The 25517-nt window shown below is 46.9% G+C and overlaps 1 protein-coding gene across 5 annotated transcripts in view; it reads left to right on the forward strand.

Moving 5' to 3' along the window:
* The window catches only part of ARHGAP17 (Rho GTPase activating protein 17), a 56641-nt gene that overhangs the window by 23435 nt on the left and 7689 nt on the right, over positions 1–25517 (forward strand). For 3 of the 5 annotated variants that reach the window (XM_081840633.1, XM_081840634.1, XM_081840635.1), the window contains exons 3-17: positions 2866–2970; positions 4544–4620; positions 4935–5046; positions 5219–5295; positions 6623–6734; positions 8546–8614; positions 8784–8865; positions 13199–13326; positions 14077–14188; positions 18466–18547; positions 18828–18908; positions 19846–19959; positions 20771–20862; positions 21166–21319; positions 24251–24493. In XM_081840633.1, coding sequence (XP_081696759.1) covers positions 2866–2970; positions 4544–4620; positions 4935–5046; positions 5219–5295; positions 6623–6734; positions 8546–8614; positions 8784–8865; positions 13199–13326; positions 14077–14188; positions 18466–18547; positions 18828–18908; positions 19846–19959; positions 20771–20862; positions 21166–21319; positions 24251–24493 — 1640 coding nt within the window. The remainder of the gene's footprint in view (positions 1–2865; positions 2971–4543; positions 4621–4934; positions 5047–5218; positions 5296–6622; positions 6735–8545; positions 8615–8783; positions 8866–13198; positions 13327–14076; positions 14189–18465; positions 18548–18827; positions 18909–19845; positions 19960–20770; positions 20863–21165; positions 21320–24250; positions 24494–25517) is intronic. The other 2 variants (XM_081840636.1, XM_081840637.1) reach the window with 1 other exon arrangement.

The raw sequence follows: 25517 nt of genomic DNA on the forward strand, positions 1-25517 counted from the left end.
TTGTGTGGTGACTTGGACTCTTCTCAGTTGCATGTTTTTTGTCCCAAGTGAAAGATGCTTTTTGGCCAGGGAAAGAAGAAAAAGAAGAAAAAGTGTATGGGCCAGAAGAAATACTTGGATGCTGTTCCAGCTTTCTGAGGGGAAGCTGCTCCATGTTCCAGTCTGCTCACCAGCTGCATCAGCCAACCGAGCTGGAGGCAGCAGATTGAACATCCTGTTTGTGGCAAGCCTTGCAGAGCAGGGATCCAGCTGAGCATCACAGAATTCATGATGAGGGGGATCCCCTGCCACTGTTCTGTCCCGCTTCACTGGGCCGTGGTTGAGGGCCATGGTTCCAAATGGTGTTGCATGAGAAGGGTCTGAATTGTGCCCTGGGCACAAGCCATTCTATGCCCAGTGGAGCAGATGGGCGCTGCAAAGCCTTTTGTCTCAGTACTTTGGCAGTAGTGACATCCCAAGGGAGGGAGGAGGATATGTCAGCTACTGCAACAGACAGGCAAGGGGGGGCGGGATCTCTGAAGCATCACTGTTACGCATAAACAGCACTATCATTTTCTCTGCCTTAGTGTGGAACGTGTGCAGAGTAGGGCATCAAAACTGATTAAAGGGACTGGAAGCCAAGCCTTGTGAGAAACATTTGAGGGAGGTGGGAATGTTTGGCCTGGCGAAGAAGAGACTGAGGAGTTATATTAGAGCCATCTTTGAATATCTGAAGAGTTGTCACATCGAGGATGGAGCAGGCTTGTTTTCTGCTGCCCCAGAGGGGAGGCCCTGAACCAATGGATTCAAATTACAAGGAAGGAGATTCTGACTAAACATTAGGAAGAACTTTCTGACAGTAACAGGTGTTTGACAGTGGAACAGACTACCTTGGAGGCTTTTAAAGCAGATGTTGGATGACCCTCTGTGTGGGAATCCCTTTAAGACAACTACAGTGCCTGAAGACAGACAGTCATGCATCCATTAGAGTGACCAGAGGAGGAATGACCCCTGGGAGTAGCATAGAGAGAAGTAACACCATAGTTCATCATCAGCAAAACCTTCATCTGCCCTAGCTGCAACAAATCATGTCTCTCCCGTATCAGTCTCTACAGCAGGTGCTGTAAGCTTCCAACAGTTTTGACTTCACCCCCAAAGGTTCACTTCTCCATTGTGTCCCGAGACAGACAGATCCTAACCAACCATAATGGATGGCCATCTGTCAGGGATTCTTCAGCTGTGATTCCTGCATTGCAGGGGGTTAGACTGGATGATCCTTGGGTTCCCTGCCAACTCTACAATTCTGTTATTCTAATGTTTAAAAATCCATGCAAGAAGCAAAGCCAGTAGGAATAACAGAACCCAAAGAGTCCCATTCAGGAGGTCTGGTGTGCTGGACAAAGGGGGAGCTCTCAAGGATCCACATTGCCTGGGCTACCCTACAGTTGCAAGGAAGGTGCCTGCCATTTGTTCTGGGAGCTGCTTAGGAAAATGCGTGTGCATCTCTTTGAGGGTGGGACAGAAGCATGTCTCAAGTTTTAATACACAAAAGTTGGTCTTAAGAACATAAAAAGAGCCTGCTGGATCAGGCCAGTGACCCATCTAGTCCAGTATCCTGTTCTCACGGGAGCCAACCAGATTTTCACTCTGCCACCACAGCATATTAGCACCCAATGCCATGTTGTGAGCTGCTTTGAGGATTTCAGTCAAAAAGCAGGATACAAATCTACCAAATATAAAAAGATTTGGGGAAACACTAGTCTAGCATCATTTGCACGTAACAGGTTTTGGAAAGCGAATGCAACTAGGCAGACCTGTATAGCCTCAGAAGTGGCAGGGCCCTCAAAGGTCATTGGCTGATGCAGGAAATCCTCTCCTACAGTAGAGGTGGGCATCTAATTGCTTCTTAAAAACTTTTAACAACGAAGAACCTGCCACCTTCCCAGGCTCTACTCTTAAAACAGCTCATGCTATCAAGGAGTTCTTTCTAACATGTAATTGAAATAGTCTTCCTTATACTGTGAAATTGTTTGTTCTGGTCCAGTTTAATAAATAAAATAAATAGACAGATACAGAGAAATTGTTCCGTCACCTATGTGACAGCTGCTCAAATATTTGAAGGTGGCTGGTTATCATAGTACCTCTCCTGCAGACTACTTATAAGCAGTGCCTTCCATTTTTCCACATAGGTCTTGGTCTCCAGGCCCCTCACCAGCTGGTTGGAGTGAGAAGTGTTCAGGCTACCCATATTTTTAAGTGCAGCATTTTAAAAGGCTGCAGAGAGGATTCCTATCTGTTTACATGCCTCTCTACAGTTGAAACTTGTTCTGCCTTTTTTTTCTTTTTTTTTTCTTTTTGGCTGGTTTTGTTCAAACAGAAACCATTCCAGAAGGCCTCCTTTTAACCCTCATGACTCATCAAAACACAGATAAACCACATTCCTTTTGCTGTTGTGCATGGAGGTTCCCAGCAGAACTTGGCAGACGTCTTTGCACTCTCAGATATTTGAACGAAGATTCTTTCACAGAGGGAATCTCAGTTCCTTATCAAATGCTTGCAATTCCTTGCAAGCAACCCTGCCTTCCTACAGTGGCATTTCCTTTAATGTTAGACCTGCCAGTTGCCCCATGGTTGAAAGGGTGCTGTCTGGAAAAAAAGTACCAGCTTGAGGCAGCTAACAATTAATAGTTTTAAAACAAGGCAGTGAAACTTTATGGCATGTCTGGCCAGACAGACAGTGCTCTGTTCCCAGGGTTCTACCTGGGAGAGGAGGTAATGAGGCTGGATCAAATAAACGTTGAGTTTCATGGTGCAAGTGCTAGACGTGGCTTCCTAGTACAAAGAGCCTCATGTGCAGTTTCCCTTCCCTATTTCTTCACCATCTAGATTGAGCGCCGTCTCGACAACGTGAGGTCCGTATGCCACACTTCCTGCAAGAGGCTAGGCATGTGTTTGCATGGGCAGTCTGGAACAGATGCAGAAAAGAGACATGTAAGTGCCAACCCCCTTCCATGGAGAACTGTGCACCAAATTTGGCCAAGCTGAATCAGGCCAGTTCGGGGAGATCCATGTTTTGGCTGAATCAGGTAGCGACACCCAGAGAACAGTCCAGGCTGGGCTGCATGAGTGATCTGGGGCTGTCGGGGCAGGAAGAAGAAGTACGCAGCTCACAGTTCCCAAGCTGGGGAAGCAGACCCCAACAGGGTGATTCCATGGCTCGCCAGCTGGTGCCCTACTTCCAAGTTCCTCACTCCTCAAGTCTGTCCTTCCCCAAGTGCTTCTGTTCCACTGGGCTCCTCTTTCTCTTCTAAGCACTGCACAGAGCTCATCCAGATGTGCTGCCCAACATCTGAAAGAAAAAGGGGTGCTTGGCTCTTGTTCTGGCAAGTGAGCCATCTTCCAGAAGCCTCTGTAATTTCGCAGAATCTCTCAAGTTCTCCTGACCTTGCCATGATGCTCTTACTCCCCATTACTTTTGCATGTAATATTTTTTGGGTTTAGTTCCTAACCACATTGTTATCTCCACCCCAGCAGGCCAAATATTACCCACCGCACACCTGACATAATATATAACATCAGTTGTGGGTGGGTGAATGCAGTTCAGGGAAGCTGGCTTCATGGGCCAAACAGGGACCCCAGTGGGCCAAGTTTGGCCTCCAGGCTGGAGGTTCCCCTCCCCTCCGCCTTGCACAGAAATTTTGCACATTAGACTTCTTTAACAGAACTAACTGCCTCCTCCTCTGACATTGCTCACCCAGCACCACCCAGAGCCCTATCTTAGCTGGCAGTTGTGGAGTTCATGCTGGGAGCAGTCAGGGGACTCCAGCACTGCAGGTGCTGGCCACGCTTTGAGGAACAGGGGCTGCTTGTGAAGGCTCAGAGTGCACCAGCCCGTTCAAGTATCTCTGTACATGATTGGCTTCCTGTACCCAGCATCTGGGCTTATCTTGAGAGAGGCAGATACAGGAAGCACCCACAGGTCCCTCTTTTCCCCAATAGAAGTTTTAACTGAAATCACTCCCTCTCAATCAAAAGGCAAAAAACCCAAAACCTCTTTGAATTATAAACAAGGGCTTTTGATTGCAAGCAAGTAAAAAGAGGAGTGGCCTTAAATGATTCTCCACATTTGTTAATCTGAAAAAATGCTGCCACCCATCACAGGTTCCATCTTCACAGTTGCTGGAGAGAGTTGGAATTGATGCTCCAGCTCACAAGTTGATGGACTAGGAACACAAGAAGAGCCTTGTAGCTGGATCAAGCCCAAATGCCCATCTTGTCCAGCATCCTGTTCCCACAGGGCCACCCAGATGCCCCAGTGGGAAGCCTGAGTGCAACAGCACTCTTCCCTTTTGCCATTTCCAGCAACTGTTAGTCAGAAGGATGCTGCTTCTGACGATAGAGATAGAAGATAGACATCAGGGTTAGTAGCTGTTGAAGACTGGCACTGTCTGTTAAGTATGGTACACTCAGTCATCAGGTTAGCCTCCCCACTCAGTAGGAAAGTAGCATCGGACCTGGCATTTCCTTAACCCCAACGATAGCAGGATTTGTTTTCTCTCCACAGAAAAAGCTTCCTCTCACTGCTTTTGCTCAGAATATGCAGGAAGGCGCTCTGCAGCTAAGCGATGAAACTTTGCTGGGGTAAGGGTTGCATCACTTTTATTTTTCCTGGTCATGGTCATTTGTCATTTGGTCAGATATAACCAGTGACCTAATTTTATGCATGTCAGGCAAATGCACCAATTCAGTATTTTTAAAAAAGAATACAAGCTAAAACAGATCTCATGAATTTGCTCCTGAAACTTTGGTTTTAAGTGTAAAAACAAAAACCTTACATCGCTCTCCTGTAAGTAGCCCTGGAGATCAAAGGAGCTCTCATTACCTCTTTCCTTTCTCCCTCCCAATGCTTGGAATCCACCCATCTAATGCAACTGTGTATTCTTCTATGTTTTAAGGAAAATGCTGGAGACTTGTGGTGAAGCAGAAAATAAGCTAGCAATGGAGCTCTCTCACCATGAGGTGCAGGTTGAGAAAGATATTTTAGAGCCACTGAACCTCCTCTCAGAGGTAAGTTGCTTCTGCCACTGTCCATAACCCAAGCTTGACCCGCTCCCTAAAATGACACAATTGTTAAGACCCGCCAAGAATCGGGTGTTGCTTTGTGTGCACTTAAGACAAATATAGCTGTCTGCACAACAAACGTCTCAACTGTCAGCTTCCTGTCGTCTTACCCTTTCAGACGGAAATCCCCAACATTCAAAAACAGAGGAAGCAGCTTGCAAAACTGGTGCTGGACTGGGATTCTGCAAGAGCCAGGTAATACAAACACACACACACACACACACACACACACACACACACACACATTCCTCTTCCTACTTCAGCACAGGAAATACCAGGATTCCATCATGGCTTTGGGGGATCCTTCTCAGGAGCACTTGGCTACTACGTAAGGCCGCGTCCAGTCAACAGAAACCTTTCCATCTTGGTCCACTGCATTTGGGGAAGAGACATTTTAGCCTTGTCTCCTCACTTTCCTCTGCTTCTCAAGATGTCTTCCAGCTCCCCAGACACCATGTGTCTATTTGTCTTGTCATAAGGACATATAGCTGGTGGAATGGAGTGTGCGTTGGCAGGTGCATAAGACAGGGAACTGTAACACTAAAACTCATGAACATCCAATGAAGCTCAGTATTGGAAGATTCAGGACAGATAAAAGGAAGTCTTTCACACAGCATAAACTGTGGAACTCGCTTCCACAGGAGGTAGTGATGGCTTCAAAAGGGGACTGGACATATTTGTGGAGGGAAAGGCTAGTCATGATGGCTGTGCTCTGCCTCCATAGTTGGAGGCAGCAATGCTTCTCAATACCAGTTATCACTGGAAACTGCAGGTGGGGAGAGTGCTCTTGTGCTCAAATCCTGCTTGCTGGTTTTTCATAAGGGCATCTGTCTGGTTGACAACTGTGAGAACAGGATGCTGGGCTAAATGGACCATTGCCCTGATCCAGCAGGGTCGTCTTATGTTCTCTTGCATCCTAGTGGCTGCAGGTCAGGCCATGAGTTGGCCTTGTGACTAATCTGTTTGGCTTGCTTTTTGCCACAGGCCAACCCAATTTCACATCCCCAAACTTGCTTGCAGATCAGAACACAACTCTCTGTTCAATTATGGACTTCTCCAAATTTTGCAATGCAGTTTCAATCTCCCCAAAATATACATTTCACATAAAGAAATGCATGCAGAACACATACTTTAGGCAGAAACACATTGGAAAAAGAAATTCACTTTTGCATTTGGCAAAAGAAAGGCAAGCAGACAATAGGGGATGCTACAAAAAAGAATATGAGCAGCTCATTGATGGAGCAGACTTAGGCTGGTCCATTGGTTCCACAATGCAACACACTGCTTTAGCCAAACAGGATTCTGGGCTTGGCTTCTGAACCCACCTGTGTCTGTGCCTGTGCCCGTGCTTGTGCTTGTGCTGCTTCCCATGTTCTGTACCCTGCTTGGCACACTGCAGGCATCATAAAGTGTTTAGCAGAGAGAGGGGGGGAGTAGATTGGAGACCTGTGATCACTCCTCATTATTTTCCCTCTCTGGTGCTCTTTATGCAAGAAAAATAATTCTGATCTCTTTTGTGCAGATGGAACCAGGCCCACAAAACTTCAGCCACCAACTTCCAGGGGCTTCCGTCTAAGATAGATTCCCTCAAGGAGGAGATGGATGAAGCGGGAAATAAAGTCGAGCAATGCAAGGTGCGTGGAGAACTCTTGGAACACTTCCCCAGGGAGAACTGGGCTGCATTCATACCATTCATTTAAACCACACACACAAAGAGTCCTGGCAACTGCAGTTCAACTCTCACAGAGCTACAATTCCCAGCACCCATAACAAACCACAGTTCTCAGGATTCTTGCTGGTGTGTGTACTTCAAATGTATGGCATGTATGCAGTCTTGGGCTATTTATTCTGTTTGTTTATTTATTTGAAAGCATCTAGAACTGCATAGAGTCTTTGCCCAAGATCTCCTTTCCCACCTGGATTCACAGATCTGCAAGGGAGGCCTGACCTCCTTATCTGGCTACCAAAGACATTGTCCAGTTTCCCCCCCAGAGAAAATGTATCCACCCATCTCCTTTCTGCTGGGCTGTATTTTCTACTTCACATCTTCTGTTACCAGCCTTTTCTTCCACTTTGTCGGCCCAAAACTTGCTTGCCTCTACAACTAACCTCCTGGCCAGGAAAGTCTAGCTCCCCTTAGCTATTGTTTTGACAAGGCAATGGAAGACATGATTTGGCTAAATTCTGGGGGAGGGCTTGTGGGTATGTGCCACCCCAATAATTCAAGAACTGATTCTATGGGTCACATCCTGCACTGGGGAAGGGAGTTTAGGGGCACAGAACCTCTCTAATTTACTAGTACTCAATGGCTATTCCTTCCTGTAAATCCTTACTCTACAGCTAACTCTGTGTATCTCATACATGGCCCAAAAGTGTGCTAAGAGAAGCCAAATCCTGTGATCAAAATAAATTAGGCAAATTAGTGTATATTAGCAACCTCTTCCTATATTTATTATTGTGTCACCCTGCTGCTTTGTATCTGTTACATGCATTGCATAATTTATTGAGGTTCTGCTAGTGTTCAGCAGGGTCAAGGAGCCATGCAGAGGCTCAACTGCTGGAACTTTTCCACAGTTGGAGGCAGTAATGCTTCTGAATACCAGTTGCTGGGAACCGCAGGAGGGGTGAAAGTGCTCTTGTGCTCAAATCGTGCTTGCCAATTTCCCACAGGCATCTGATTGTCCACTGTGAAAGTGGGATGCTAGACTACATGGGCCCCCTTTGGCAGGCTTGCCTTATATTCTTATGCTCAGGCACCCTCTCACACCACACATTTTGCTGTAGCAGGGGTGGGAAACTTCAGGCCCATGGGCCAGATGTGGCCCTCCAAGCCTTCTTCTCTGGCCCTTGGGACCTTTCACACCTTTTACCAGCCTTTTATTTCCCTCCCCTTGTGTGGTTTTGCCTAGCTTGCATGTGGCTTGAATTTTAAAGTATCTTTTTTAAAAATATATTTAATTTGGGTGGGTGGGTCTTGAAGCTAGGCTACTGTGCAAAGGCAAAATTTTGCATCTATTGCCCTTCCCATCACTAGCATTTGGCCCCCAGAAGGTTGCCTAGAAGGAAATGTGGCCCTGCACTACGCACTGCCTACTGTATTGTCAAGCTTGGTGTGTGTGTGTGTTTACAGCCATATCAACATTATAATAATGGATAGAATCATGTTTCTGTAAAGCAGGTAGACCAAGGAATATTTGACCTGATGTGTGGCTATGGATATGGACCGAGGGGCCATTGATGTGCAGAATTTGCACAGCATGATGGGATTGTGCATTAGGAGGTGTTCTGGCGTGATGGCTGGTGGACAGGCAGCCCAGGGAGGGGGCAGTTTAAGCTCCCGGGTTTTGCATTCGTCTCTTCTTCTTGGAAATGTGGTGCCTTCCATGGGCTTTGCTATTGCTGACTTGCAGTTTGTCTTGTTCTCCCCTCCTCCTCTGCCCGAAAGGATCAACTTGCAGCCGACATGTATAACTTCATTTCCAAAGAAGGCGACTACGCCCGCTACTTTGTCTCTGTGAGTACCTCTCTCTCCTCCGAGAGCTCTTCCTTTCTGCAGACATACATTTCACATGCTTAATCCGACTGCCTGTGTGTTGTTGTTGTTGTTGTTGTTGTTGCTGTTGTTCTTGTTGTGTTCATCCAATGCTAACTTTTTGTTTTTAAAATGTGGGTTCTATTCTCAGTTATTAGAAGCACAAGCAGATTACCATAGAAAAGCATTAGCAGTCTTAGAAAAGGTGCTCCCTGAAATCCAGGCCCATCAAGGTAAAGTAAACCTGCGCTCTGCCTCCTGCTTTTGCCTGTGCCATCTTTGCACTCTCCTCCTCTGACTTTTTCTTTTTTATTCTCCCCCTTTGGCATGCCATCTTTCTGGAATAAGGACACGGGGCCTTTCTTAATGACACCATCTTCCCAAATTGCCCCCCATCCTCTCTGCAGCTGCATTTCTGACATTCTTCCAAGCCTCTATTAATACACTAACAAACCATGATGGATTTGGTCTGAAACTCCTCAGGGGGCAGCGCCATGCCATGAGCCTGCCAGATCCACCCCTTGGCTTGCCCACCCAGAGCCACCACCTCTCCTGCCCACCTGTTGCTTTTTTGATTGCCATATTTAGGAATCCATGAAGCTGCCTGATACTACCTAGGCTAGTATTATCTCTTGAGTGGCAGCAGCTCTTCAATGTCTCAGGCAGAGAGAGGAGGTGTTTCCCAGCCTTGAGATGCTAAAGATTTGAACCTGAGACATCGGGGTTGGGCTTTCAAGAGGCCGTTCAGAAACTTGGAAGCAAGCGAGGTGCCTTTGGGGAGTGAGTAGCAGGGCAAGGGCAGCCTTCTCCATCCTTTCAGATGTATCCTAGTAGGATTGTACGATGCTGGGAATATTGGGGGTTGCAGTCCAAAACGTTTAGAGGGAGCCAGGTTGTCTAAGCCTGACAGGGAGGGACAGCTGAGTAACAGGCATTGCAGGGTTCTTGAAAAGACTCTATAGGCCACCTGTCAATGAATTCTAAGTCAGAGGAACAAAGGAGTTGCCTTGCAAGAGCAGACAATGGTGTAGTGGTTAAGAGCGGCAGTCTCATAATCTGGTGAACCAGGTTTGCGTCTCCGCTCCTCCACATGTAGCTGCTGGGTGACCTTGGGCCAGTCACGCTTCTCTGAAGTCTCTCAGCCCCACTCACCTCACCTTTGTTGTGGGGGAGGAAGGGAAAGGAGATTGTTAGCCGCTTTGAGACTCCTTCAGGTAGTGATAAAGTGGGATATCAAATCCAAACTCCTCTTCTTCTACTACTGTAGTACTCTTCTACTTCTTCTACCCATTGAAATTAACGGACCAAAGTCAGCCGTGCCCATTAAGTTTAATGGGTCTAGTTTGAGTATGGCTTCCTTTGGAGACAGCCCCAAAGCTACTTCTTGCTTTCTTTCCAGTAGCAAGGTGCTTTCAGAGGAAGCCCACAAGCAGGGCACTGAGGTGGTGGCCTCGGTGCCTACAATTCAGAAGTAGCCTGCCTGAGTACATGGAGGTTCTATATGGCGATAATTTCCCACTCCCTCCATTTCTATAGTACAGGGGCAAATGACAGTTCTCGCCTAGCCATCACAGTACCTTCCAAGTGCAAGAGAGGTTATCGGTAAGATACCAGCAGAAACAATTCCAAAGTTTGAAGAAGTGTAAAAATATTTATTATTATTATTATTATTATTATTATTATTATTATTAATGCCCCAGCCAAGACCGGGCTCAGAAAATCATCCTTAAGGCAGTGGGGGATTGGGGGCGGTGCTCAGTGTTAAATGAAAGCTGATGAACCACTTGTGGGAAGAAGAATGAAATGGAGTATCCTGGAGTAGGGCTGTGAACCGGCTGGCTGGCTTGCTGGAACGGTGAACAGGAGTCTGCTCCACACTGCAACACTTAGTTGTCCTGCTGTTTTAAAAGCCTTAAGTCATTTTTCTAGCTGCTATTCATTCAGAACCAGTGTAAAGAGTTCTGCAAACTAAAACCAGCACTCTAAAATAATAGGGTCTTCTACTATGGCTAAATGACCGTTGATAGATGTGGCCTCCCCCAAATTTATCTAAATCTTATTTATTGGCCACCACTGTCTTTTGTGGCAGTAAATTCTGTAAGCTCATTATGGGAGGCTAGTAAGGAACCATGGCTGTTCCAGGTTTGAAGGTGCTTGTTGGCACCATGCCCCACCCCTTGCCCCATGGGAGACACCACGGTATGGCAAGCATCCCAGCCATGCAGCAGTGAAGAGAAGAGATCTGCCCAGGGCACCTGCATGTCCTGTGCCTCAGATAACGCAGTGCAGCAGTCCTGGCTGCTGTGTCTACTCATCATAATGCAGATGTGTGCATGTGCAGCCTGACACCAAAGTGCAGAATAATCTAGGCTGGGGATACTAATAGCTCCTCACATCATCAGAGCAAAGTGTAGACTTAATAGCAAGAGAGAGGGGGAGAAGTAGAGGCTCAGTGGGCCTGATTGGGCCTGTGGTCTTTAAGTGGCTCTTTGCAAACCCATCAACCATCTGATACACAGAATTGCACTGGAGTCTTCCTGGTCTCTCTGAAGAAGTATGGTGGCAATTTACATTTGAGCAGGAGAGGAATATGTCAGCCATTCTGTTTTGGCCGGCCCTTGCAGTCCTATCCAAATGTTTCTGCATGTCATTTGGCGATGAGCCGGAAGATAGCTTGTGCTCTGCTCCTCTCCATGTTGATGCACTTCATCTTCTGCCCAGGAAAGGGGCTTGGGAAGTGCCCAGTTGGGTGCTGGTGGTTCTGTGCACCCTGGTGCCTTGTGCCACGGCAATGTGGCAGAAGCATCAGGAGCCTTGGAGTGACCTCAGACATCTCATTGCTAGCACTTCCTGCATAACTAACAGTCTGCTGATACTCTTAACTCTTCCATCTTTCAACTAGAAGAGCAAATAATAGTTTAAAAGTGTTTTCCTTGGCAGATTGGGGAGAAAAGAAGCTGGCTCGTGCAAAACGATATGCAAGAGCCATTAAAAAAAGAAAAAACTATTTCTTCCGTATTGCAATGTTGACAAAGGTAAATTTGGATCGCTATAATGATAGCAGCCTCTGCTGTCTTGAAGAGCAGATTGAACAGCCTTCCAAACATTTAATCTGTCAACATTGTGGTTTCATGTTTGCCTAAAGGGGCAGGTTCTGCACCTTTATATCCTGTGAGCAAATCCTGTCTAAAGCCAGCCAGATGACGTCATACTGTGCCTTCCTCTTGGAGCTAGTTCACACCCCTGTTTAGGTGTGTACTGATTTGCTCTTGACACAGGCTGAGTGTTCAAATCTTGCTGGCCTTTGGAACAAGGCAGGTAAGCAACTGGCAAAAATACGGCTGACATGAGCCTTTCTGCACCAGGTCAACCTGCTTCTGTGCCTGTGGCAAGCTAGTCTGCTCTAGCTTCACTCTATAGGAAGACCGCAAATTGTGGACACCATATAGAAAAACCAAAATAGGGTGGGTGAGGAGAATATGTGTGCAGAGGCACAATGGAAAACTTGGTCCCTGTGAGAGGAGAAAATACTTTGATCTGCAGTGGGTTTTCTTCAATAACTGCTTCAGTCACAATGTTTAAGACAGCTTTTATTTGGTCAGAACAACAGCGGCTGCTGGGGAACCCATAAAGGTGTGGTGCCCACAGGACTAAAAGTTACACAGTCTTATATAGAGGCATTCCCTTGCCTTTGCATTACACATGTGCCAAAATTAAGTCACATTCTCAAAGGAAAGCAGACCTGAATTAGCAGGAAGAATTCTGCGTCTACTTTCTTTCAGTTTGGCTGAAGGCTGCATTTTTCCCTCAAAACCTTCTTGACACATTATTAGTACAGCCTAAGTAAGCAGATTCTCCTGACAGTGTCCTTTCCCACATTTTTTTTTTACACCAGTTCACATATAAGCTTACCTATCAATGTATACATTAGTACGTTCATCCACTACACATCCCACCAATGCGGTGATCATGCAACTTACCATTTCATAGGTACAGTTTGTGACCCAAGCAGTGTGGCCTATGGTAATTGGATTCTGGGACACAGAAGGGAATATGTTCTCAAAGACCCACAGGAAAGTCTAGTTTCATAGCAAGCAAGCAATTGCAAATCCCCACAGACTGGTGGCTGGTGGTTTCATTTTGCTAACAGCTTGCAGTTTGGAGCTTGCACTGAGCATCTCGAAGCATGAATGACACTCACCAAAGAGGCCATGTGAATTTGGCCTTCAGGAAAAGCCTGGCTTTTTTGCACAGGAGTCAGTAGTCAAGTCTTTGGCAAATATGATTGCTTGAATTGTGAGCCCTAGCATCTAGAACTGCATCAGCTGGTTGTACAGAGATAGGCAATATTCGAGGGCATTGGCTGTCGGTCTGTCTTTTCTTTTTTTTTACAATGACTTTGCACAGGCTTGACATCCTTGCTACTCTCCCAGAGGAAAATTTAAAGGGCTTTGCCAAGTGAAAGGTTCGAAGCTGCTCATATTATTGCTCACTGCTACTCCAGATTCCCTCCTTTTACTGCTTTGCAGTAGTGTTGCTGACTGTCATTTGTGCCTCTTTTGCTAGACAAGTGGAGTGAGAAGCCAGCTTTTGGGACTCCCCTGGAAGAGCATCTCAAGCGCAGCGGCCGTGAAATTGCCCTCCCGATTGAGGCGTGTGTGATGATGTTGCTGGAAACCGGCATGAAGGAGGAGGTAGGGTACCCATCGTCTCCCTTTTGCTCAGTGCCCTCCGGGTGCTTTGAACTACAACTCCCATCATGTTGGAAGTTGCAGTCCGAAGCCTTCTGGAGGGCACCAGTCTGGGCAAGTGGGAGCTTCAGCTGCTCTCTACCTTTTCCAAGCTAAATATATCCCTCAACTGTTCCTCATAAGGCTTGGTTTCCAGACCTTTCATCATCTTGGTCACCCTCCTCTGCACACATTCCAGCTTGTCAACATCCTTCTTAAATTGTGGGGGCCAGAACTGGACACGGTATTCCAAGTGTGGTCTGAATAAGGCAGAATAGAGTGATACTATTACATCCCTTGATCTGGACACTATACGTCTGTTGATGCTGCCTAGAATAGCATTAGCTTTTATTGCTGCTGAATCACACAGTTGACTCATGTGAAGCTTGTGGTCCACTAAGACCCTTAGATCCTTTTCACAGGTACTACTGGCAATCCAGGTGTCTTCCATCTTATATTTGTGCATCTGATTTTTCATGCCTAAGGGTAGAACCTGACATTTGTCCCTGTAGAAATTCATTTTGTTGGTTTGGACCCAGCTCTTTGTTCTGGCAAATCAAAGTGATGCGTATTTAATTGAACTGAATGCTGACACCTTTGAGACGGAGCGAGCTGCTTGGTGTAAGGTGCAGCCTTAGCAGGTGCTAAGGACATTTTGTCATGGTGCAGAAACTGCCCCCGTTAAGAGGATTTCTCTTTTCCGTCGTGACACAGGGCTTGTTCCGGATCGCGGCTGGAGCTTCCAAGCTAAAGAAGCTGAAAGCCGCTCTGGACTGCTCCACCTCGCAGCTGGACGAGTTCTACTCTGACCCTCATGCCGTGGCAGGTAGGTCGTTCCCAAGGGAGCGGAATTGTATGTTCCAGGGGCATGGTTCAGGCTTCATCATAAATTCAAGTATTTCTTTGGGGAGTGGGGCACATAGGTATTCATGGCAAAACCAGCAGGGCCGGCACTCAGCTGTGAGAGGTGCAATGCAGGCATGAATACCATAACATAATAAGAACCCTTCTGAATCAGGCCCATCTAGTCCAGCATCCTGTTTTCACAGCAGCCAACCAGATGCCTCAGTGGGAAACCCACAAGCAGAATTCAAGCACAAGAACCCTCTTGTCTCTTGTGGCTTCTGGCAACTGGGATTCAGAAGCATTGCTGCTTCCAACTATGGAGGCAGAGCACAGCCATCATGTCTATTAGCCATTGATAGACTTCTCCCCCATGGTTTGTCCAATCCTTTTTTAAAGGCATCCAAGTTGGTGACTTATCACTGCCTTCTGTGGAAGAGAGATGCATTGCCATCAACCATCCCCTGCTGTAGTGTTGCTGTAAGTCAGGGTTGGGAAAATTGAAGCCCTCCAGAGGGCATTGGACTGCAGCTCCCAGCAGTCAGCATGGCCAGTAATCAAGGATGATGGGCACTGTAGTCCAAACAACACCCGGAGGGCCACAGATATTCCCCATCTCAGCTATCAGCAACCGAGACCAGCACAGGACGCTCTTGTGTCGGATGCCCTGGCTAAGGCCACTTCTGCAGTTCTGCAAACATAAATAAGAAAATCGTCAAAGGCAGAAAGCTCTGAAATATGTCTCATTTGAAGGGGGAATGCAGCTCTCTTGGTAACATTGAAAGCATAACTTGAAAGTCCTGCCCCTCAAGGGATCTTTGTTTCGAAATTGTAGTTGAATTGATTTTTCCTGCTCCTGTGTTTGTGTCCTACCTCTGCTGCTTTTCATATTGCATCTGGTATTTTTATTGTATTAGTTTGTCTTATTGATTGTAATGCTGCCTTGAGAGTTTTGTTGGTTTAAAAAAACCCACTCTAAATAAAAGGTCAGCATGAACCATTTTGTGCCATTCAGACACTGATTTCAGTTAGCAGAGGAGAATGCCAGCCTCCCTAACAATAACTCTAGTTCTGGGGCAGCTGCCTGGGATTTCTCTGTTTTATTTACGCTTATAAATGTATATCCCACCCTTCCACAGAGCCCACAGCTTTGTCTGTGTACCTGCAGCTCTATGAATTTAACATTTAACACGAACGATTACATTTCATCCAGTCAGTTGCCTCAATGCAGATAGAAATAAGGTTTGTTTCATCAGCTTGCCCTATCGTGCAAATACAACACTATCAGTTGGCAGTGACAATTGTGTCCTTAGTCACAGTGAACTTTGCAGGAACAAACTCCTCTTCTCCCAGGCTCATCCTCCTTATCCTTGACTTGACACTAAACTCTGAATGCACTCGAATAAATGAAGGGGAGGTCTTGGCTTGGTTGAAGGTAGCACCCCCTCCTTGACTTTCCAGCGGGCTTCAAAGGCATTCAAACTATATTTTATATTTATTATATCTGTTATTTTTATATTCTGTTTTTCAGGCAAGCTTGGCCCCCAAGGCAGGTTACAATTAAAATTCATCACAGGATGCAATGTAAGGAAGTGTGCGTGTAGATAGATAGATAGTTAGGAAGAGAAAGGGTGATGTTTGCAGCTCACTGAACCCATTTTGTGCTCCTCTGGACATTGCCTTGCTGGCTAGTTTCTTCCATTGTTGCATTTTAAGCCAAGCCAGTAGCTGAACCTGGATGCTTGGGGGGGTGCAGAAAAGCAGGTGGCCGAATCCCCCTTCCGTTCTCTGCCCAGTATGCCTGTCAAATGTTGCGTGAAGGCAGATGGGAAGTCAGGTTTGAGCTGGCCGCACCCTCTCTCCCCAGGCCACACCCCTCCAAAACATGCTTGGATTTCAGAGACAAGACCCCCAGCATGCCCCTCAGTTGGAGACTGGACAGTGCTAGTAGAGATGGTTGCCTAAGGCAGCCTAAATTGTTGAACCTTGTTGTGGCGCTCTTCAGAATGTCAGCTGCAGTCAGCTGGCTGGTTTGGTTCAGCCAAGGTATGGTGCACATCGGAAGTGCAGATGGCCTCGACCCAGTATACCTGAAGGAGTGTTTCCACCCCCATCGTTCTGCCCGGACACTGAGGTCCAGCTCCGTGGGCCTTCTGGCAGTTCCCTCATTGCGAGAAGCAAAGCTACAGGGAACCAGGCAGAGGGCCTTCTCGGTAGTGGCGCCCGCCCTGTGGAACACCCTCCCATCAGATGTCAAAGAGATAAACAATTACCTGACATTTAGAAGACATCTGAAGGCAGCCCTGCTCAGGGAAGCTTTTAATGTGTGACATTTTAATTTATTTTTAATTTTTGTTGGAAGCTGCCCAGAATGGCTGGGGAAACCCAGCCAGATGGGTGGGGTATAAATAATAAATTGTTACTATTATCATTATCATTATCATTATCATTATCATTATCATTATCATTATTATTATTGAAGGGCCAGAGGCAGAGCTAGCTGCTCCATCAGGGAGCATCCCGGGGGGGGGCACTGCCCACAGTGAAGTCACCCCCCCCCCTCAAGGCTGGCGCCCGGGGAAGGCCTCCCCCACCTTTCTCCACTACTGGGAGGGGCAGCCAGCCTGTGTGCTCTGTGGGGCTCCCTTGGGGATGAAGCAGGCTTCATATTCTTTAAGAACTCCCCAGGTATTTCTGCAAACCCAGCCCCTTTACCTACACCATCTGAGCTTGTCTTTTGTTTCTAGGTGAAGACATTAAATCTGTGCGCTTTCTTCATTTTTAAAAAATGCAGTTGGCCAGCTGCCCTCCTTCAGATCTGGTTGCTGGCAGAAGGGGAGCCTTATGACAGTGTCTTGCAGTGCCACCTAGTGTGTGGTCTGGGTAGTGAACACTGCCACGCCATTGAACTCTCCTTCCCTTGAACATGAAAATAATTGTTAATTAGGAATGTGCTTTTCTCCAGGTGCTAAAATTTGTGTTGTTATGCAGAGGGGAGGGAGGGAGTAGCCTCAACATTGAAAATGTAGTTTGTTAAGGACATTGAAAAAATGACAAAGGTTGAAGAGTAAATTCAGTTATGATATGGAGGCGGGAGGAAACATTTTTATTATGATTGGGAATTTATTAGGTTTGTGAGGAACATATATGGATTACATATTAACTAGTATAACTTAGACTAATCTGAAATAGCGTTAACGATTCAATGTTATGATTAGTGATTGCATTTATAAATGTGTACTATAGCATACTAGTGGCCTTGATGCTATTGTTGAATATTTTTAATTGTGTTAACTTAGAATTCATCTGAAGAAGGAAGTTTGGATGTATTGGCTAGCAGTTATGCCCAGGTTTTTGAACAGGGAGTTGATTGTGAAAATAGTTGGCATCTGTCTGCCTCAGAAGACAATGGAAATATGCCTTTGTGGGTGAAGTAAAACCATTGGAGAGTTAACAGTGCCTGCTGTGGCTGTCGAGGCTGATATGGAAGAGACATGTTTTGTTGCAGCTGGGGAAGATGAAAAGTGTCCAGTTGTGTTGATGCAGGCGTTACCATGGTATTTCTTTTCTCTGTGCTCCTCCCAGTGGCCATTCCTCCTCTGGTCACTGCTTATGCATGCACGACCTGACTGATTGTCTCCAGGCAGGGTTAATGTTGCCAGCCTTCATGTCATGTTTGCATACATCTTTGTGATGCAGAGTTGGTCTGCCAGCGGACCCGGTACCTGAAGCCAGAGTAGATTATGAACAAGTGAACAAATATTATCATTCCTTTTTGATAGATGATGTACATTTCAATTAATTTACAGCTGTCCTTGATTGCACATGTAGATGGAAAGTAAGCACAACTGCATACAGTTTAAAAAAAGATTATTATTATCATTATTATTATTATTATTCTTATTACTACTACTACTACTATTATTATTATTATTATTATTTCTACCCCACCCAACTGGCTAGGTTTCCCCAGCCACTCTGGACAGCTTCCAACACATGTAAAAACTCTGCTTTTCTTAAAATGTCACTTCCTCCAGATCTTCTGCCACCTTTGGAGATTTCAGAACAGTTTTCCCCCAGGGATGTTTCCAGCAGAATCTATGCTTGCTTGGTGCTGCTATAGGAAAAGGTCCCCATTGTGCCTTGATTTTGTTGGGTGTGCCACCTTCAGCAATAGTTCTGACGCAGGCTGGAGTGGGAGGTCAAGCCTTCCCAGATGCACTGTTCTGCCACTTCATGCCTGCCTTGTTGTTGCTCCAGGTGCCCTGAAGTCTTACCTGAGGGAGCTGCCAGAGCCATTAATGACCTACGCCCTGTATGAAGAGTGGACGCAAGTTGCAAAGTAAGGAGAGCATGAAATGGGCTTTTTCTGGTTTGTGTGGGAAGCCGAGGAGGAGAAATGGGCTTCCTGAGGCCCGTAAAGCCTTCTGAAGCATGCATCTTCTCTCGATGCTCCCTTTGTGCTGCTTTTGCTCTTAAAAGCTCCTTTCAGATTATGGCCTTCTCTCTGAAGCCTGCTTTGAGCCATTCCTCCATTTCTTTCTCGCCATTTCCTTTTCTTTGAATGGAACCTCACATTATTGCAGAGCCCTTGGCTCAAGAGAACTCATTTCCTTCCCTAGCATACAAGACCAGGACAAGAAACTTCAGGACCTGTGGAGGATTTGTCAGAAATTGCCAAAGCACAACCTGGCCAATTTCAGGTAGGGAGCAAGCAGGTGTGGGGTGTGCTTCGTCCTCTACCATGTGTCACACCATTTCCCACCAGGCAAAAAGAGTGGTTGTCTTAAGAGTATTCCAGTCTCCCATTCTCCAAGATCTACCTTTTTGTGTTTAAGCTGAAGAAAACCAGCACGACAGCTAGAAAGAAGAATGTGGTTATTTGTTTGTTTTAACCCTGAGAACTGTTTTGCTGGACCTTCATTGTTGATGCTTCCTTTTGCAAGGTGTACTGCTTTTGAGTTTTTAATAAGGAAAAGGGGGTTATAAAGTATTAACCGATTCCTATAATCACAAGGGTGAAACGGCTGCCAGGCCATATATTTTTGGAGCCGTTAAGGACATCAGAGTGGGATGCAGGCAGATTTGATGCACACAAGAGCATAGAAGGATACCTTAGGAGCTGCCATATCGAGTTAGACCCTTGGTCCACCTGTCTCAGTATTGTCAGCTCTGCAGAGTTTCAGGCAGGGATCTTGTCTTGGCCCTCTTTGGAGATCAAACCTGTGACCTTCTGCATGCAAAACAGGTGCTTTAACTCTGAGATACAAACACTACCTAGCATGAGGTTCTGTTACTCCAGCCCAGTGAAATGAAGAGGTAACAACTAGGCAGTGGTTTCCAATGGATGGTGTCCCATGTTAAGCAGTGGAGTGGGTTTCTGTTTGTGTTCTCTGCCTCAGGCACCAAAATTCTGTGGGTGGGCACCGAAACTCATTTGACACTGCTGTTTGTTGGGTCCTCCTGCCCAAGTAGTTGTCAGGATCCAAGATGCTACAGGGGACTTTTAACCACCCCTTTCTTTCTCCCAGAAGAGAGAATGAGCTGAGAATTTATTAGAATCGGGGTGGGGATATCCCTGCAGCATATTGAGCCTTGTTTCACATCCAGCTCTTTTAAATCCTGAATCATTCCTGGCAGGTACTTAATCAAATTCCTTGCAAAGCTCGCTCAGTACAGTGATGTTAACAAGATGACGCCCAGCAACATTGCCATCGTGCTGGGCCCGAACCTGCTGTGGGCCAAGAATGAAGGGTAAGTGATCAAGGGACTTAAAAAAAAAAACCCAAAAAACACTGGTGCAACTTTAAGTTTTTAAGCACAAAACCATTAGCAATTTGCCGTAAGCAGGTTGACCACTCCTCACACTTCCACTACTTTTCACATAGTTTACATGTTTTTTATCAGATAAAAGAAAGTCCTCCACACAATGTAGAGGTAAACTAGGGAACTCTCACGCAGGAGGCAGTGAGGGCTACTGACCTAGATGGCTTTAAAAGTGGATTAGGCTTATTCATGGAGGAGAGGGCTATTGATGGCTACAAGCCACAAGGGATATGTGCCACCTGCAGTGCTTCTGAATACCAGCTCCTGGAAACTGCAGGACAGGAGAGTGCGCTTGTCTTGGGTCCTTCGTGAGATACTCAAGCCGGCCACTGAGAACAGGATGCTGGACTAGGTAGGGCCATTGACCTGATCCAGCAGGTTCTTATGTCCTTACACTCACAAACCATGATTAGGTCACCCAGCCCAGCTGGGGGATCTATTTGGGTAGCGGGGAGGCCAGTTCTTGAGCATCTGCAGGCAGTTCTGGATCCAAAGCAGAGTTGGGAGGGGTGTTCTCTGCTAATGAATCCCAGCAGGTTAAATCCACACCAGTCTTTCAACTGATTTCTGTTCCATTTATTTGATTATGTGTATTGGAGGGGGAAAGAAGAGGTGGGTTGCTTCTTACAGCAAGAAACTGATGATAAGGGGCAGATTTTATTGGAGGTAGCACAGAGGAGGTGGTCTTCTCTGGCAAGTTTGCTACTCACTGTGGATTTGCTCCTGCGTCCCTCAACAGCTCCCTTGCAGAAATGGCAGCAGCAACATCCGTGCATGTGGTAGCAGTCGTGGAACCGATTATCCAGCATGCCAACTGGTTTTTTCCTGAAGGTAAATGGCCCATTTTCTCCATTTTCTGAGGTTAAGATGCTGTTCTAAATAGTTGGTTGCTGAATGATGAGCTATTGTATACATACGCTTTGTCTCAACTCTTCTTAATGAGACAAGAGGTGCAGAATGAATTCATCTCAATACTTGCATGTATGAGCTGTAGGGTTTCTTTGAGGCTTACATAATATTTATCTGCTTTGAACTAAAATTAAGTCCTGGGAAAAGATGGCAAAAGATGCCTTTCTGAACTGCTTGGAAGATGGGCCACGGCAGATAAAGAATAAACTTTCTTTTGTACTCCAGAGGTGGATTTCAATGTGTCAGGAGCCTTTGTGGCACTGCCTGCGGTGAATTCGAATCACCTGCACACAGGGAATGACTACGACTCGGGTACCTTGGAGCGGAAGAGGCCCATCAGCATGGCCGTTATGGATGGGGAGCAGCTGAGGAAGGAAGGGTAGGTCAGCCCCCCATCTCCCTCTGACTTTCATACCCCCTTCTCGTCCCAGGGGCTTAACCTGTTCCTTCAACACTGTTGGGGAGAGGTCAGCTTAGGTCATTCACCTGGTTTATCCGCCTGAACCAGCCTCCCTCTCTTCCCTATACATTAGAAATTTGGGCCGCTTCCACCAACTCTCCTTTCCCTGAGGCAGAAGAGTAGCTGGGTAGGAAATAGAGGCAAGTCAAGAGTCACAGTATCATAGAATTGTAGAGTTGGAAGGGCCATCTAGTCCAACCCCCTGCAAAGCAGCAATCACAGCAAAGGAAGCCCCAAAGAGCCCAGAACTTCTTGGTCCCTTTTGGCATTTCTCATTTCATTTCTTTGCCGTAGAACATGTTTATTGTGTGTATAGATAGCTGATCTCTGAAAACGGATGCAAGTTGACAAAAATCTCCCATGTTTTTTGCTCCTCACTTAACCAGTTTGCACCTGGGAAAAGTACACAGTGCAAACTTCCATTTAATGCAGTAGCAGCACAGATGCTAATTGACTCCCATTAGCAGAAACCCACTAATAGTTTGAAAGCCTGAAAGTCAGATAGGCGGGCCTCTTAACAAACTCCTTAATGCAGCAAGAAGGGGTCCCAGTGGGTCTCCCCCCCCCTTTTGAAGGCCATCCTGCCATTTTGATACCACCCCGAAAGAGGCCCCAAGGGCCTACATGCATTCAGGTCTGGACACCCACTGTAGCGCAAACCTATCTAAAGTTGAACTGAGTCAAGGCGTTGTTCTCCTGAGACAGCTGGTCGTGTCAAGAGGGCCCCTGGGAGCCCCATAGTACAGCTGGAGGCAAATGCGGTGCCGTTGCAAACAAGCCCTTAGTGGTTCCTTTCCCCCTCGTTGCTGCAGCCTGAGGAAGATCCAAAGGTAACAGACTAGCATTTCCTTCTCCCTGTGTTCCATGCATGATGCAAGCCATGGAAGGTTGGTGGGGGAAGCTGTCGCTGTTGCCTGCCTTCTGAGTCATTGGAGCAACAGTAGATGGGATTTCTCTCCTCTCAGATTGCGCAGTGCCTACAGTAACATGGTATGAGGAAGGCTTCATGGCAGAGGCTTCTGATTTGGTGGGGCAGCAGCATCCGTTGCCTGGCGCTAGAACTCCCAGAACCCACTTTTGTTGCTTCTCCCCTCTGCACAACCCATCATAGCTTTTGTTTCATCCCATCAGTCTCATCCCCTTTCCCTACAGCTGTCTGGCAGGGGTGGGGAATCCATCTTTCAGCCCAAAGACCACATTCTCTTCTTTTTTGGGTGTGTGTAGAGCACATGCCACTGATGGGTGGGGCCAGAAGAGGAAGTGGGCGGGGCAGTTAACAATTTATCATTTTCTACCGAAGGCAAGTTTCTGCACACATTCTCACACACCCTTCTATCTAGATAAATGCAAGTGGCATGGTTAGGATCTGGGAGACCAGGGTTCAAATCTCTACTCAGCCACAAAGCTCACTAGGTGACTTTGGGCCAGTCACTGCCTCTCAGCCTAACCTACCTCACAGGGTTGTTGCAAGGATTACATGAGGGGTGAACCATGTACACCACCTTAAGCTGCATATAAATGCAGTAAATAAATAAATGATCAGAGTTTACAGACACATTCTAGCCAGGCAAAAACATGGAGGGAGGATGTGATGCAGGGCCAGTGAGGGGTGTGGCCTGGGCAGAGGTCTGGGGGCCAAGGAGAAAAATCTGCAGGGCTGCTTTTGGCCCTCGGGCCTGAGGTTCCCCACCCCTGTCCTGGAAATTTGTTGCTGCCTTAAGTTGAACTAAAGCTAGGCAGGCTCTGCCTATCCAACTGCCTTCTCAATTCATGTTGGCACTAAATTCCAGCCTAACAGGCCTTCCCTCGCCTTGTGAATGGAAGAGCATCATAGTTCAAAATGCAGAGGTTTTGTTTTGCTTTTTTTTTAAAAAAAGAGTTATGCTTTGGCTTACTGCAGTGTGGCTAGACTAGCGGTCATTCACCATCTATCCATTGCTAAGTTATGGTAAAAGTCTCCCATTTTCCATGCTTTTGTTGGTGCAAATTAATCAGGGTTGTGTGTTCTGTCCTTAAAAAAAACAAAAACAAAAATCATTTTAAAGCTGGGGGAGCTCTGTATGATTAGATTTTGCAGATGAAGCAGAATCAGCATATTTGGGCTGGTTTGGCATCCTCCTGCATTTGGTGGGAATGCGGGAAAAATTCTGCTAGGCACACCCTCCTTTCCATGGAGGATCATAGTCAGTCCCAGTTGTCCCCTCACAGTGGGGCTTCTAGGAATTCATAATGCAGTTTGCCCAGCTGTTCCAAAACCTTCATTCCTGGCTCTGCTGGCTTCCTGTTTCCTCGGGAAGCTGGATTCTGTGCCGTCCTTTCTCTGAATTGACCTGGTATTGCAGAACACACCCATCCCTGCAATTAATACTGAATAGAGGTACAGATGCAGCGTCCTTGGCTTAATCAAAGGTGGCGGCAGCTTGAGCACATCAGGCTTTCAGATCAAAACTGCAGCCAGAATCCTTTTGGTAAGAAGAGGCACTAGTGTGCCAGGAGAGAAAGTGGTACTTCTTCTTCTGGCATGGATAAATGCTCCTCTGTTCCTGTGACCCAAATAGTTACCCTGTGGACATGACCACATGACCACTTGCCTTGATGTTTGCTCATTGCTCTTGTGCCCTTCCTACCTGCTTGATTGTGCCAAGGTGTGTTGCATGCCTCTTAACTCTTAACAGTGTCCTGCAGACAAGTTTTGAGAGCTTTTCCCTGCTGCTTCTTTGCATGCCGAGCGGCAGGGACTAGTCTCTTGTCCAGCCCTCATAGCTGAACTGCCCTTGTTTGTTTTCTGGGTGTTTTTCTGTGTAGCTACTAGTCCGCATGGTGTGTTTTCTGTCTCTCTCTCCTCTGTAGCTATGGTGTCAAGGTTATGGACTTCCAGGCGAACCCCAGGAGAGGTGGCACTATAAGTAGAAAGCACACAGCCCCAGCTTTCCAGCCACCACTTCCGCCCACTGAGGCTGGCCCGCTGGCACAGGCCACAGCGGAGCAGCACCCACAGGGCCCTGGGGCTGAGCCCGCCCCCTTGGGTGCTGCGTCCGCCCCCCTTCCCGGCCCAGCAGAGCAGTCCCAAAGCCAAGGCGCTGAGGACGGCAGGTAAGATGGAAAGACTTCAGACCGAAAGACTTTCGCAGAGACTTCCGTCTGTTTCAGCCTTCCCCAACCCTTTTTGGACTATAACTCCCATCAGCCCCAGTGGATGCTGGGAGCAGTAGTTCAAAGCAACTGAAAGGTCTCATGTTGGAGAAGGCTGATCAATTAAATCAAGGCAGTAGCAAAGTCCTTTTGAATTGAAAAAAGCTCCTGGCAAGAGACCAGTTCACATGTTCTTCCTTCTTGGTCAAGGTGTGCCCCGTAATTTGCCTCATTCAAAAGGATTTAACTGGCAAGGCTAACCTGCACTTTTGCAGGACCCTTACAGGTTGATGTTCACCTGGCTTGGCCCCTGGGAGCAGGGAAATCCTCCCTCCTTTGGCAGATCAGGGGTTGGAGAGTGCAGGTCGACTCCTGCTGCGCACCCATATGGCCCCAGCTGTGGAAAGCAGCCACCCTCTCTCTCCTTCCCACCCAGCCTTGAGAGCCAAACAGCTTCTTCCTTCCTGCCCATAGCTAAAACCTCCACAGGTCTGGTCTTTTGTGTGGGTGCCCAAGTGGCCTGTGCCATGAGCCGCCTCCTCAGCCTGAGTCATCTAGCCCAACTCCCTCTCTTTCCCTTAGCCCTTTCTTCTCCCACTTGACGTGGGTGGTCAACTGGAGCTCAACATGAGCTACACACTGTTTCAAGAGGAGTTTGTCCTAATGCTCCCTGTTGCTTGTCCATGTGTGTTCCTGGATGTGCAAATAGTCCTGGAGTGAAGCATAAACCCCCTGGAATAACCTCACCCTGCCCTTGTCAGTGCTTAACAGCAGTGTGCCCCTTACCCAAACAACCCCCCCCCATGCATGTCTGTGTTGGAAAGTACACAAGTGTGGTTTTTGGGTGGCTGGGGGGGGGGTAGGTTAGGACCAGCAACTCAGAAGTCAGTTTAACTTTCTTATCTACCCTATAGTGTAGCCCAGGCATAGGCAAACTCAGCCCTCCAGATGTTTTGGGACTACAACTCCCATCCTCATTAGCTAA

This window comes from Podarcis erhardii (genome assembly GCF_964252035.2).
Source record: "Podarcis erhardii genome assembly, chromosome: 14".
In the NCBI taxonomy this organism is placed as follows: Eukaryota; Metazoa; Chordata; class Lepidosauria; order Squamata; family Lacertidae; genus Podarcis; species Podarcis erhardii.